The 15,165-nt window shown below is 55.2% G+C and overlaps 1 protein-coding gene across 1 annotated transcript in view; it reads right to left on the reverse strand.

Annotated features, from left to right (window-relative positions):
* Nucleotides 1-2,787: 2,787 nt before the first annotated feature.
* Nucleotides 2,788-15,165, reverse strand: part of slc4a3 (solute carrier family 4 member 3) — a 214,412-nt gene continuing 202,034 nt past the window's right edge. Inside the window, exons 19-23 of the mRNA XM_070877002.1 lie at nucleotides 14,658-14,818; nucleotides 12,182-12,435; nucleotides 9,166-9,335; nucleotides 8,018-8,191; nucleotides 2,788-2,865 (exon numbers count right to left, since the gene is read on the reverse strand). Coding sequence (XP_070733103.1) covers nucleotides 2,788-2,865; nucleotides 8,018-8,191; nucleotides 9,166-9,335; nucleotides 12,182-12,435; nucleotides 14,658-14,818 — 837 coding nt within the window. The remainder of the gene's footprint in view (nucleotides 2,866-8,017; nucleotides 8,192-9,165; nucleotides 9,336-12,181; nucleotides 12,436-14,657; nucleotides 14,819-15,165) is intronic.

Genomic DNA, 15,165 nt, shown 5'->3' on the forward strand with positions numbered 1-15,165 from the left:
AGGTGATTGATCTAATATTCTGCTGGCTGCCTCCCACCTTATACCTTCCCTAAACTCTGCTGCCCGTATCCTAACTCGCCCCGAGTCCCGCTCACCCATCACCCCCTGTGCTCACTGACCCCGTGTCCTAACTCGCACCGAGTCCCGCTCACCCATCACGCCCTGTGCTCACTGACCCCGTGTCCTAACTCGCACCGAGTCCCACTCATCCATCACCCCCTGTGCTCACTGCCCCGTGTCCTAACTCACACCCAGTCCCACTCACCCATCACCCCCTGTGCTCACTGACCCCGTGTCCTAACTCACACCAAGTCCCACTCACCCATCACCCCCTGTGCTCACTGACCCCGTGTCCTAACTCACACCAAGTCCCACTCACCCATCACCCCCTGTGCTCACTGACCCCGTGTCCTAACTCACACCAAGTCCCACTCACCCATCACCCCCTGTGCTCACTGACCCCATGTCCTAACTCGCACCAAGTCCCACTCACCCATCACCCCCTGTGCTCACTGCCCCGTGTCCTAACTCACACCAAGTCCCACTCACCCATCACCCCCTGTGCTCGCTGACCCCGTGTCCTAACTCACACCAAGTCCCACTCACCCATCACCCCCTGTGCTCACTACCCCGTGTACTAACTCACACCCAGTCCCACTCACCCATCACCCCCTGTGCTCACTGACCCCATGTCCTAACTCACACCCAGTCCCACTCACCCATCACCCCCTGTGCTCACTGCCCCGTGTACTAACTCACACCCAGTCCCACTCACCCATCACCCCCTGTGCTCACTGACCCCATGTCCTAACTCACACCCAGTCCCACTCACCCATCACCCCCTGTGCTCACTGCCCCGTGTCCTAACTCACACCAAGTCCCGCTCACCCATCACCCCCTGTGCTCACTACCCCGTGTCCTAACTCACACCAAGTCCCACTCACCCATCACCCCCTGTGCTCGCTGACCTACATTGGCTCCCGGTTAAGCAACGCCTCGATTTAAAAATTCTCATCCTCGTTTTCAAATCCCTCCGTGGCCTCGCCCCTCCCTATCTCTGTAATCCCCTCCAGCCCCACAACCCCCCCGAGATCTCTGCGCTCCACTAATTCTGCCCTCCTGAACATCCCGGATTATAATCGCTCCACCATCGGTGGCCGTGCCTTCTGCTGCCTGGGCCCCAAGCTCTGGAACTCCCTCCCTAAACCTCTCCGCCTCTCTCCCTCTCTTTCCTCCTTTAAGACGCTCCTTAAAACCTCCCTCTTTGACCGAGCCCTGCCCTGATATCTCCTTATGCGGCTCGATGTCAAGTTCTTGGTGACACTCCTGTGAAGTGCCTTGGTCAAGTGTGACAGCCTTAAAGACGCTACATAGATGCAAGTCACTGTTGTTGAGATGCAAGACGAGAGATGCCGAAACCTTCTCATTGGGTGAGGGAAGGGAGGGGGGAGACTGGACAGACATTTCCCCCACAAACCCTGACGCGCCCGCCACACCAGAGGAACAATGAGCTGAATGGATGCCACCACTCAGCATTAAGACATTCACTTATATTTTTATATCAAGTAAAGATTGTGTGTTGGGAGTGGGCGGAGAGTTCTGTTTTGTTTTGCTAATCAAAGTTGTACTTAAAATGAAATAAACCAACAGGATGCACCAGGAAAAGTATAACTGCCATCCGTCCTGATCCTTTAGGGATGGTCCTCGATGTTCCTCAGGCTGGGACGGAGATTTCCTGCGGACCCTCACAGGGTGGGCTGCCAGTCAGAACCAACCTCCGGCGCTCCCCTCTCCCTCACACGCTCCGCTGTGCTCATCGCAGAGGATTACCGAGATCCGGCAATACTGCAGTCGCCCTCCTCCCCCAGCCCCTCGAGGTATCGAGTGATAGGTTTGAGGAAAAGGAGGGGGAGGGATTGGGGAGGAGGTGAGGAAGGAGGAGGGGGGCAGAGGGGGAGGAAGGGAGAAGGAATGGGTGGGGGGGGGGAGGACAAGGAAGGGCAGGGAGAGGAGGGGAGGAGGAGGAACAGGGAGAGGAGGGGAGGAGGAGGAGCAGGGAGAGGAGGGGAGGAGGAGGGGCAGGGAGAGGAGGGGAGGAGGAGGGGCAGGGAGAGGAGGGGAGGAGGAGGGACAGGAGGAGGAGGGGAGGAGGAGGGGCAGGGAGAGGAGAGGCAGGAGGCTGGGGGAGGGAGAGGAGAGGCAGGAGGAGGGGCAGGGAGAGGAGGGGCAGGGAGAGGAGGGACAGGAGGCTGGGGGAGGGAGAGGAGGGGAGGAGGAGGGGCAGGGAGAGGAGGGGCAGGAGGAGGGGAGGAGGAGGGGCAGGGAGAGGAGGGAAGGAGGAGGGGCAGGGAGAGGAGGGGCAGGGAGAGGAGGGGCAGGCAGAGGAGGGGAGGGGGAGGGGCAGGGAGAGGAGGGGAGGAGGAGGGGCAGGGAGAGGAGGGAAGGAGGAGGGGCAGGGAGAGGATGGGCAGGGAGAGGAGGGGCAGGCAGAGGAGGGGAGGAGGAGGGGCAGGGAGAGGAGGGGAGGAGGAGGGGCAGGGAGAGGAGGGGCAGGGAGAGGAGGGGCAGGCAGAGGAGGGGAGGAGGAGGGGCAGTGAGAGGTGGGACAGGGAGAGGTGGGACAGGGAGAGGAGGGGCAGGGAGAGGAAGGGCAGTGAGAGGAGGGACAGGGAGAGGAGGGGCAGGGAGAGGAGGGGCAGTGAGAGGAGGGACAGGGAGAGGAGGGGCAGGGAGAGGAAGGGCAGTGAGAGGAGGGACAGGGAGAGGAGGGGCATCCCTTGCTCAGTGTTACAGGGGCATGTGCATCTCGCTGTATTCGTCACATCCATGTTCATTGAAGTTTGGAATTGCTTCGTCTGAATCCAGCTGTGGGGGAGACAGGAGAAATCTTTAACCGAGCTACAAATGGTTATATATCCGGCCCGCTCTCCGGCTTCCCATTAATTTAATGTGTCAGCTGTGGCTCAGTGGGCCGCACTCTCGCCTCTGGGTCAGAAGGTTGTGGGTTCAAGTCCCACTCCAGGGACTGGAGCACAAAAAATCCAGGCCGACACTCCCAGTGCAGTGCTGAGGGAGCGCCGCACTGTCGGAGGGGCAGTACTGAGGGAGCGCCGCACTGTCGGAGGGGCAGTAGTGAGGGAGCGCCGCACTGTCGGAGGGGCAGTACTGAGGGAGCGCCGCACTGTCGGAGGGGCAGTGCTGAGGGAGCGCCGCACTGTCGGAGGGGCAATACTGAGGGAGGGCCGCACTGTCGGAGGGGCAGTGCTGAAGGAGCGCCGCACTGTCGGAGGGGCAATACTGAGGGAGGGCCGCACTGTCGGAGGGGCAGTGCTGAGGGAGCGCCGCACTGTCGGAGGGGCAATACTGAGGGAGGGCCGCACTGTCGGAGGGGCAGTACTGAGGGAGTGCCGCACTGTCGGAGGGGCAATACTGAGGGAGTGCCGCACTGTCGGAGGGGCAATACTGAGGGAGTGCTGCACTGTCGGAGGGGCCGTCTTTTGGAAGATACGCTCTCTCAGGTGGATGTAAAAGATCCCACGGCGCTATGTTGCAGAAGAGCAGGAGAGTTCTCCCCCCGATGTCCTGGGGCTAATATTTATCCCTCAACCGGCATTGCTCAACAAAATACATTCTCGGGTAATGGCAGCTTGCTGTGCACGAATTGGTTCCCGCATTTCCCACGTTACAAAAGTGACTGTGTTTCAAAAAAGTGGCTGTAAAGCCCTTTGAGATGAGTTGTCGTTATGAAAGGCGCTGTAGAAATAATCTTTTTTTCCTTAAAGGTTCTTTCTCAATGCAAGTTATTGATGATAATAAATGTGGGAAGTAGAACGCGGCAGACCTGTGACACTTGGACCCCGCTACGTGGGAGTAACGTGCGTGGGAGGGGCAAAACACAGGAACCGAGGAACTGCTGGACGAAAATAGACCAGGGTCCATCTAGTTCACCTTCTAACCATCCTGGGAGTCACACAATGCCACGATAATGGGAGCTGTTGACTAATCACAGCAATCAATCTCTTTCAATGAAAGAAAGACTTGGATTTATATAGCACCTATCACGACCATCGTCACAGGCAGTCCCTCGGAATCGAGGAAGATTTGCTTCCACTCTAAAAGTGAGTTCTCAGGTGGCTGAACAGTCCAATACAAGAACCACAGTCCCTGTCACAGGTGGGACAGACAGTGGTTGAGGGAAGGGGAGGGTGGGACAGGTTTGCCGCACGCTCCTTCCGCTGCCTGCGCTTGGTTTCTGCATGCTCTCGGCGACGAGACTCGAGGTGCTCAGCGCCCTCCCGGATGCACTTCCTCCACTTAGGGCGGACTTTGGCCAGGGACTCCCAGGTGTCGGTGGGGATGTTGCACTTTATCAGGGAGGCTTTGAGGGTGGTCCCTGTAACGTTTCCTCTGCCCACCTTTGGCTCGTTTGCCGTGAAGGAGTTCCGAGTAGAGCGCTTGCTTTGGGAGTCTCATGTCAGGCATGTGGACAATGTGGCCTGCCCAGCGGAGCTGATCCAGTGTGGTCAGTGCTTCGATGCTGGGGATGTTGGCCACCAAACATCTCAAAGCGCTTTACAGCCAATGAAGTACTTTTGGAGTGTAGTCACTGTTGTAATGTGGGAAACGCGGCAGCCTATTTACGCACAGCAAGCTCCCACAAACAGCAATGTGATAATGACCCAGGTAATCTGTTTTTGTTATGTTGATTGAGGGATAAATATTGGCCCCAGGACACCGGGGAGAACTACCCTGCTCTTCTTCGAAACAGTGGCCATGGGATCTTTTACATACCTGAGAGAGCAGCCGGAGCCTCGGTTTACCGTCTCAACCGAAAGATGTCACCTCTGACAGTGCAGCACTCCCTCAGCACTTGGAGTGTTAGCCTAGTTTTTTTTGTGCTCATGTTCCTGGAGTGGGACTTGAGCCCACAACCTTCTGACTGAAAGGTGAAGGTACTACCCACTGAGCCACAGCAATAGGCCCAGGCAGGGTGGTGGGGATAGCTTTGGGAACCACAGATCCAAAGTCACCTGCTGTTCCGGAACTCACTGCACTCACCACCCGTCACCTCTCAGATTACTCCGTACTGTAATCACCAAAATGATATTTCTGAAAGAAACCGAAATAACGTTTGTTTGAATGAATCGAGACAAACTGCTTCCACTGTCTCCCTCTGGGGCCTGTCTCCTAATCTGAGGAAGGACGTTCTTGCTATTGAGGGAGTGCAGCGAAGGTTCACCAGACTGATTCCCGGGATGGCAGGTCTGACATATGAAGAAAGACTGGATCGACTAGGCTTATATTCACTGGAATTTAGAAGAATGAGAGGGGTCTCATAGAAACATATAAAATTCTGACGGGATTGGACAGGTTAGATGCGGGAAGAATGTTCCCGATGTTGGGGAAGTCCAGAACCAGGGGTCACAGTCTAAGGATAAGAGGTAAGCCGTTTAGGACCGAGATGCAAAGAGATTTGGATAGGTTAAGTGAATGGGCTAAGGTTTGGCAAATGGAATACAATGTCGGAAAGTGTGAGGTCATCCACCTTGGGGAAAAAAACAGTAAAAGGGAATATTATTTGAATGAGAAGAAATTACAACATACTGCGGTGCAGAGGGACCCGGGGGTCCTTGTGCATGAAACCCCAAAAAGTTAGTTTGCAGGTGCAGCAGGTAATCAGGAAGGCGAATGGAATGTTGGCCTTCATTGCGAGAGGGATGGAGTACAAAAGCAGGGAGGTCCTGCTGCAACTGTACAGGGTATTGGTGAGGCCGCACCTGGAGTACTAAGTGCAGTTTTGGTCACCTTACTTAAGGAAGGATATACTGGCTTTGGAGGGGGTACAGAGACAATTCACTAGGCTGATTCCGGAGATGAGGGGGTTACCTTATGATGATAGATTGAGTAGACTGGGTCTTTACTCGTTGGAGTTCAGAAGGATGAGGGGTGATCTTATAGAAACATTTAAAATAATGAAAGAGATAGACAAGATCTCTAGAGGCAGAGAGGTTGTTTCCACTGGTCGGGGAGACTAGAACTAGGGGGCACAGCCTCAAAATACGGGGGAGCCAATTTAAAACCGAGTTGAGAAGGAATTTCTTCTCCCAGTGGGTTGTGAATCTGTGGAATTCTCTGCCCAAGGAAGCAGTTGAGGCTAGCTCATTGAATGTATTCAAGTCACAGATAGATAGATTTTTAACCAATAAGGGAATTAAGGGTTACGGGGAGCGGGCGGGTAAGTGGAGCTGAGTCCACGGCCAGATCAGCCATGATCTTGTTGAATGGCGGAGCAGGCTCGAGGGGCTAGATGGCCTACTCCTGTTCCTAATTCTTATGTTCTTATGTTCTTATGAGGAGAAACTTCTTCACTCAGAGAGTTGTGAACCTGTGGAATTCTCTACCGCAGAAAGTTGTTGAGGCCAGTTCGTTGGATATATTCAAGGGGGAGATAGATGTGACCCTTACGGCTAAAGGGATCAAGGGGTATGAAGAGAAAGCAGGAAAGGGGTACTGAGGTGAATGATCAGCCATGATCATATTGAATGGTGGTGCAGGCTCGAAGGGCCGAATGGCCTACTCCTGCACCTACTTTCTATGTTTCGATGTTCCAGAGTTTGGCCACTCACTGACCGGAATACAACTATAGAGGGCGGTGGTGAGGCCACACCTGGAGTACTGCGTACAGTTTGGGTCTCCGTATTTAAGGAAAGATATACTTGCATTGGAGGCATTTCAGAGAAGGTTCACTCGGTTGATTCTGGAGATGAAGTGGTTGACTTATGAAGAAAGGTTGAGCAGGTTGGGCCTCTACTCATTGAGAGATCTTATTGAAGTGTATAAGATACTGAGGGGGCTCGACAGGGTAGATGCAGAGAGAATGTTTCCCCTCGTGGGGGAATCTAGAACTAGGGGGCATAGTCTCAGAATAAGGGGTCACCCATTTAAGACGATGAGGAGGTATTTCTTCTCTCTGAGGGTTGTAAATCTGTGGAATTCTCTGCCTCAGAGAGCTGTGGAGGCTGGGACATTGAATATATTTAAGGTGGCGATGGACAGATCTTTGAGTGATAAGGGAGTAAAGGGTTATGGGGAGCGGGTGGGGAAGTGGAGCTGAGTCCATGATCGGATCAGCCATGATCGTATTAAATGGCGGAGCAGGCTCAAGGGGCCGAATGGCCGACTCCTGCTCCTATTTCTTATGTTCTTATGAAGTGTTGTTTCCGCAGGTTAATTTAGAATTGACCTCCCTCCCCCCACCCCCCCTTCACCCGCAGGCTGTGAACGAGCTTCATAAGAACATAAGAAATAGGAGCAGGAGTCGGCCATACGGCCCCTCGAGCCTGCTCCGCCATTTAATACGATCATGGTTGATCCGATCATGGACTCAGCTCCACTTCCCCGCCCGCTCCCCATAACCCTTTATTCCCTTATCGTTTAAGAAACTGTCAATTTCTGTCTTAAATTTATTCAATGTCCCGGTTTCCACAGATTTACAACCCTCAGAGAGAAGAAATTTCTCCTCATCTCAGTTTTAAATGGGCGGCCCCTTATTCTAATACCATTCCCTCTAGTTCTAGTCTCCCCCGTCAGTGGAAACATCCTCTCTACATCCACCTTGTCAAGCCCCCTCATAATCTTATACGTTTCGATAAGATCACCTCTCATTCTTTTGAACTCCAATGAGTAGAGGCCCAACCTACTCAACCTTTCCTCATAAGTCAACCCCCTCATCTCCGGAATCAACCGAGTGAACCTTCTCTGAACTGCCTCCAAAGCAAGTATATCCTTTCGTAAATATGGAAACCAAAACTGCACGCAGTACTCCAGGTGTGACCTCACCAATACCCTGTATAACTGTAGCAAGACTTCCCTGCTTTTATACTCCATCCCCTTCACCAAGGTGCACATTTTTTAGTTCCTCCAGAATCCCAATGTCAGCAGTCATTCTCCCCTCTCACACCTCCTCTTGTCCAAGTCAGGAGATGCCCAGTTGGTATAAAAGGCAAAAATTATTCACCGCCGTCAGCTCCACCTCTTGGAAAATCTTCGGCAGAAGGTAGCAGCGTGTGGGCACCGTCAGGATGAGGAAAAACGGGAAGGCCAGGGAGATGATGGTAGACTTGATGACCCAAAGGATGATGATACACAGTAGCTGGATGCAGGTGAAGAGGTTCATCTTCCAGGTCTTCACCTGCAGTCAAGCACAAGGACACACCTTGAAACAGATCGCCCACTCATCGAGCCCGCCCACTTCTATCCGTGCCTCTCTGACCCCCCGTTCTGACTATTCCTACACCCTCCTGGCCACCCTCCATAAACTCAAGCTCACCCAAAGCTCGGCTTCCCGTGTCCTGACTCGCACCGAGTCCCGCTCACCCCTCACCCACAAATGCTCAAGTCCCTCCATGGCTTCACCCCCCTCCCAATCTCTCTAATCTCCTCCAGCTCCACACCCCCTCCCCCTCCCCCTCCCCCCCTCTCTGAGATCTCTGCGCTCCTCTAAATCTGGCCTCTTGAGCATGCTTGCTTTCCATCGCTCGTGGGCACGTCTTCAGCTGCCTGGGCCCCGAGCTCTGGAATTCCCTCCCCAAACCTCTCCGCCTCTCTGTCATCTGTCGGTCATAACTTCCACCAACACTTTTTTCTACTTATTAATTCTCAACTTTCATCTCGTACAGAACCTTGGTCAGAGGGGAGGGGGATAGGAACATGGGGGAGAGGTGGGAGGGGGAGGGAGGAGGGGGAGGGAAGGAGAGGGGGAAGGGAGAGAGGAGGGGAGGAGGAGGGGAGGGGAAGGGGAGGTGAGGGGAGAGAGGAGGGGGAAGGGGAAGAGAAGGGGAGGGGAAGGGAAGGGGGAGGGGAAGGGAAGGGGGGAGGGGAGGGGACGGAAGGGGCGAGGGGGAAGGGAGGGGGCAGGGGGAGTGGAGGGGAGTGGATGGAGGGGAGGCAGAGTGGGGAGGGGAGAAGGGAGGGGGAGGGGAGGGGGAAAAGGGAGGGGGAGAGGGGAGGGGTGTGGGAGAGGGAAGAGGGGAGAGGGGAGGGAGAAGGGAGGGGGGAGGGAGAGGGGAGGGGGAGGGGGAGAGAAGGGGGTGTGGGGAGGAGGGAGGGGGAGGGGGGAGGAAGGGGAGCAAACCCCAAACGACAAACATGACGGAGTGCGCTGACCTTGGTGACGTAGATGTGGTCCGGGTGGTGTTTGGGTGGGATGAACATTAACATCAGACGCTCGTACAGCTGGATTCCCGTCAGCGACGTCACGCCCATGTATAGGAAGATCCCAAATAAAACCGCCATGGGAATCAGCTGGAGGGTCTGGCTCATGACCACCGAGAGACCTGGAGTAACGGGGCGAGAGACACAGTGTCAGCAAGGGCCCAGCCCCTCGACCCCGAGATCCCTCCGTTATTGGTTATACCCTGCCTCCTCCCCTCCCCCCTCGCCCTCCTCCCCTTCCCTCCCCAATCTCCTCCCCCCTCACCCTCTCCTTCCCTCCCCACTCCCCTCCCCCCTCGCCCTCTTCCCCTTCCCTCCCCAATCTCCTCCCCCCTCACCCTCCCCTTCCCTCCCCAATCCCCTTCCCCCTCACTCTCCCCTTACAGCCCCAATCCCCTCCCCCCTCGCCCTCCTCCCCTTCCCTCCCCAATCTCCTCCCCCCTCACCCTCCCCTTCCCTCCCCAATCCCCTCCCCCCTCACTCTCCCCTTACCGCCCCAATCCCCTCCCCCCTCACCCTCCCCTTCCCTCCCCAATCTCCTCCCCCCTCACCCTCCCCTTCCCTCCCCAATCCCCTTCCCCCTCACTCTCCCCTTACAGCCCCAATCCCCTCCCCCCTCGCCCTCCTCCCCTTCCCTCCCCAATCCCCTTCCCCCTCACCCTCCCCTTCCCTCCCCAATCCCCTCCCCCCTCACTCTCCCCTTACCGCCCCAATCCCCTCCCCCCTCGCCCTCCTCCCCTTCCCTCCCCAATCTCCTCCCCCCCTCACCCTCCCCTTCCCTCCCCACTCCCCTCCCCCCCTCGCCCTCCTCCCCCCCTCCCCACTCCCCTGCCCCTCCCCTCCCCTCACTGTTCCTCATCTCGCACCCCACCCCCGTTTAACCCCCCCACTCTCCCGCTGTTTTTGATTTGTTCACCGGGGACCTGGCGAATTAATCGCTCCAAGGTCTCCTCTAGACCAGACCAAGGAGCGCCGGTGGCCCTGGGCTCAGCCGAGTGACCCAGAGGGCACGAGTTCAAACCACAACCGCGCCCCTGGTGAACACAGTGACGATCGTCACCGCACGATTCAGGGTTTAGGGTTCGTGGTTGTGGTTAGGGTCAGCATTAAAGAAAGACTTGCATTTATATAGCGCCTTTCATGACCACTCAAAGCGCTTTACAGCCAACTAAGTACTTTTGGGAGTGTAGTCACTGTTGCAATGTGGGAAACGCGACAGCTAATTTGCGCACAGCAAGCTCCCACACACAGCAATGTGATAATGACCAGATAATCTGTTTTTGTTTTGTTGATTGAGGGATAAATATTGGCCCCAGGTCACCGGGGAGAATTCCCCTGCTCTTCTTCGAAATACTGGCCGTGGGATCTTTTACATCCACCTGAGAGAGCAGACGAGGCCTCGGTTTAACGTCTCATCCGAAAGACGGCCCCTCCGACAGTGCGGCACTCCCTCATTACTGACCCTCGGGCAGTGCGCCGCTCCCTCAGTACTGCCCCTCTGAAAGTGCGGCGCTCCCTCAGTACTGACCCTCCGACAGTGCGGCGCTCCCTCATTACTGACCCTCCGACAGTGCGGCACTCCCTCAGCACTGCCCCTCCGACAGTGCAGCGCTCCCTCAGTACTGCCCCTCCGACAGTGCAGCACTCCCTCAGTACTGACCCTCCGACAGTGCGGCGCTCCCTCAGTACTGCCCCTCCGACAGTGCAGCGCTCCCTCAGCACTGCCCCTCCGACAGTGCGGCACTCCCTCAGTACTGCCCCTCCGACAGTGCAGCGCTCCCTCAGTACTGCCCCTCCGACAGTGCGGCGCTCCTTATTATAAAGAATATCAGAAATAGGAGCAGGAGTCGGCCATTCGGCCCCTCGAGCCTGCTCCGCCATTTAATACGATCATGGCTGATCTGATCAAGGACTCAGCTCCACTTCCCCGCCCGCTCCCCATAACCCCTTATCCCCTTATCGCTCAAAAATCTGTCTATCTCCGCCTTAAATATATTCAATGTCCCAGCCTCCACAGCTCTCTGGGGCAGAGAATTCCACAGATTTACAACCCTCTGAGAGAAGAAATTCCTCCTCATCTCAGTTTTAAATAGGCGGCTCCTTATTCTAAGACTTTGTCCCCTAGTTCTAGTCTCCCCCATCAGTGGAAACATCCTCTCTGCATCCACCTTGTCAAGCCCCCTCATAATCTTATACGTTTCGATAAGATCACCTCATTCTTCTGAATTCCAATGAGTAGAGGCCCAACCTACTCAACCTTTCCTCATAGGTCAACCCCCTCATCTCCAGAATCAACTGAGTGAACCTTCTCTGAACTGCCTCCAATGCAGGTATATCCTTCCTTAAATATGGAGACCAAAACTGCACGCAGTACTCCAGGTGTGGCCTCACCAATACCCTGTATAACTGTAGCAAGACTTCCCTGCTTTTATACTCCATCCCCTTTGCAATAAAGGTCAAGATTCCATTGGCCTTCCTGATCACTTGCTGTACCTGCATACTATCCTTTTGTGTTTCATGTACCAGTAACCCCCAAGTCTCGCTGTACTGCGGCACTTTGCAATCTTTCTCCATTTTATTTTTTCTGCCAAAGTGGATAACCTCACACTTTCCCACGGGGAAGTGGAGCTGAGTCCATGATCGGATCAGCCATGATCTTATTGAATGGTGGAGCAGACTCGAGGGGCCGTATGGCCTACTCCTGCTCCTATTTCTTATATTCTTTATAATAACTTCCCCACATTAGTCGGTCTTTTAACCCAAATAACTCTCGCCTACTCTCCTGCGTTCTAGCCCGTTGCTGGACCCAACTGACTATCAGTGCCGCGCTGCGTATTGGCGTGCCTGGGCGATGGGCAGTGCAGTGTGGGCACTTCCCCCACCAGCCAACAAGCCTGCCTGGGGTCTCACTGAAGGGTCTCAGTGAGATGGGAGGGGAGGGGGAGAGGCACCTAGCTGTGTGACTCACCCACAAGCAGAGCCACCAGGATTCCTGTGATGCGTTGTTCCTTCACCTCTTCAACCCGGAACTTCTCCCCCGGTGCCGTGCACTTGCTCATCATGGTGAGGGCGTTGACGTGTGCGATGCTCCTCACGGTGGCGGCAGTCTGCCAGGGGAGCCCGAGGATGCCACACACCCCACCCCCCACCCCGATCAGCAGCAGGTCCAGGTGGAATCCCGAGCCCTTCACCAGGCGCCGTTCCTTGTTGCTCACGATCAGCCTGAGGGGGGAAAGGGGGCGGCGGGGAGAGAACATAATAAGAACACAACATAAGAATTAGGAACAGGAGCAGGCCATCTAGCCCCTCGAGCCTGCTCCGCCATTCAACAAGATCATGGCTGATCTGGCCGTGGACTCAGCTCCACTTACCCGCCCGCTCCTCGTAACCCTTAATTCCCTTATTGGTTAAAAAATAGAGAGAGAGACAGAGTGAGAGAGAGAGAGACAGAGCGAGAGAGAGAGACACAGAGCGAGAGAGAGAGACAGAGCGAGAGAGAGAGAGAGAGAGACAGAGCGAGAGAAAGAGACACAGAGCGAGAGAGACACAGAGAGAGAGAGAGAGAGACAGAGCAAGAGAGAGAGACAGAGCGAGAGAGAGAGAGAGACAGAGCGAGAGAGACACAGAGAGAGAGAGAGAAACACAGAGCGAGAGAGAGAGACAGAGCGAGAGAGAGAGAGAGAGAGACAGAGCGAGAGAGAGAGAGAGACAGAGCGAGAGAGACACAGAGAGAGAGAGAGAGAGACAGAGCAAGAGAGAGAGACAGAGCGAGAGAGAGAGAGAGAGACAGAGCGAGAGAGCGAGAGACAGATCAAGAGAGCGAGAGAGCGAGAGATAGAGCGAGAGAGAGAGAGACAGAGCGAGAGAGAGAGAGAGAGACAGAGCGAATGAGAGAGACACAGAGCGAGAGAGCGAGAGACAGGTCGAGAGAGCGAGAGAGCGAGAGACAGAGCGAGAGAGAGAGAGACAGAGCGAGAGAGACACAGAGCGAGAGAGAGAGAGACAGAGCGAGAGAGAGAGAGACACAGAGCAAGAGAGAGAGAGCGAGAGACAGAGCGAGAGAGAGAGCGAGAGACAGAGCGAGAGAGAGCGAGAGACAGAGCGAGAGAGCGGGGTTTTGGCGGGGAATCCTGTTAGTGGTGTCGGGAAAAGGGGTTCGTCCCACCAACCCCTCCCCAACCCCTCCCCCTCCCCGTGTCCCCTCCCCACCCCCCTCGCCGTCCCCTCCCCCCTCCCCTTCCCCTCCCCACCACCCTCCCAATCCCAATGCACCTTCCCAACGCCCCCCTCCCCCTCCCCCCCCCCTCCGGCCCGCACTAGTTGCGAGAATCACTGGGCTGTGAGGGTGAGTGCGGGGGGCTGGAAAACCTTGCCTCGATTTTAAAATTCTCATCCTTGTTTACAAATCCCTCCATGGCCCTCGCCCCTCCCTATCTCTGTAATCTCCTCCAGCCCCACAACCCCCCGAGATGTCTGCACTCCTCTAATTCCACCCTCCTGAGCATCCCTGATTATAATCGCTCCACCATCGGTGGCCGTGCCTTCTGTTGCCTGGTCCCCAAGCTCTGGAACTCCCTCCCTAAACCTCTCCGCCTCTCTCTCCTCCTTTAAGGTGCTCCTATTTAATCCTGTCACCATCCTAATGCTGACTTGTGTGGCTCGGTGTCAAACGTTGTTTGACGACGCTCCTGTGAAGCATCTTGGGACGTTTTACAACAACAACAACAATATTTATATAGCGCCTTTAACATCCCAAGGCGCTTCACAGAAGGATTACGCGATAAAAATTTGGCACCGAGCCGCACAAGTAGAAATTAGCGCAGGTGACCAAAAGCTTGGTCAAGGAGCAAAAACAGAAAACGCTGGAAATCTCAGTGGGTCGGGCAGCATCTGTGGAGAGGAAGCAGAGTTAATGCTTCGGGTCGCTGACCCTTCGTCAGAACTGGAGAGTGTTCGGAAAGAACGGACTCTTAACCAACACTGAAAGGGGGAGGGGAGGATAGAGCAAAAGGGAAGGTCTGTGATAGGGTGGAAGGCAGGAGAGATTAGAGAGACAGAAGGGATGATGGGCCAAATTCAAATGGTAATGTCAGGAGTTAGAAAAACATTAGTTGAGATCGGGTGTGAATGGCCGGATAATGACCAGCTGCCATTAGAGACAAGGAGAGAAAAAGAAAGAGGTGGGTTTTAAGGAGCGTCTTGAAGGAAGAAAGAGAGGTAGAGAGGCGGAGAGGTTTAGGGAGGGAGTTCCAGAGCTTGGGGCCCAGGCAGCTGAAGGCACGGCCACCGATGTTTGAGCGATTATAATCAGGGATGGTCAGGAGGGCAGAGTTAGAGGAGCGCAGACATTAAAGGCGCTATGAAAGTTCTTGTGTGTGGGCGTACCCTGGCGTCGCAGCACGCCACGGGAAGGGGGGAAGGAGTGCGATGGGGGCGATACCCACGTGGTGATGTTGGTCTCCATGAAGATGAGGATGAAGAGGAGCAGTGCTGGGATCACCGAGCCGAAGATCATCCAGGTGGGGAAGTCCTTGCCCAGCGGGTGAATGAACCAGCCTCGCTTGTTCGGAGAGGTGACGGAGAATTGCAGCGGCACGTTTAATTTCTGCGGAGCGAGAGACAAGAGTCAATGTCACCCCGACAAGGCACTCCGCGACTTCCTCCCGCTGATCGGACGCCGCGTAGATTTACACGGGAGCAGGGCGGGGGGTGGGGAGGACAATTCAGCCCCAACAACCTGTGCCACACCTGGAGTACTGCGTGCAGGTTTGGTTTCCATATTTACGAAAGGATATACTTGCTTTGGAGGCAGTTCAGAGAAGGTTCACTCGGTTGATTCCGGGGATGAGGGGGTTGACTTATGAGGAAAGGTTGAGGAGGTTGGGCCCCTACTCATTGGAATTCAGAAGAATGAGAGGTGATCTTATCGAAACGTATAAGATTATGAGGGGG

The sequence above is a fragment of the Pristiophorus japonicus genome, chromosome 3 (genome assembly GCF_044704955.1).
Source record: "Pristiophorus japonicus isolate sPriJap1 chromosome 3, sPriJap1.hap1, whole genome shotgun sequence".
NCBI classification, from domain to species: Eukaryota; Metazoa; Chordata; class Chondrichthyes; family Pristiophoridae; genus Pristiophorus; species Pristiophorus japonicus.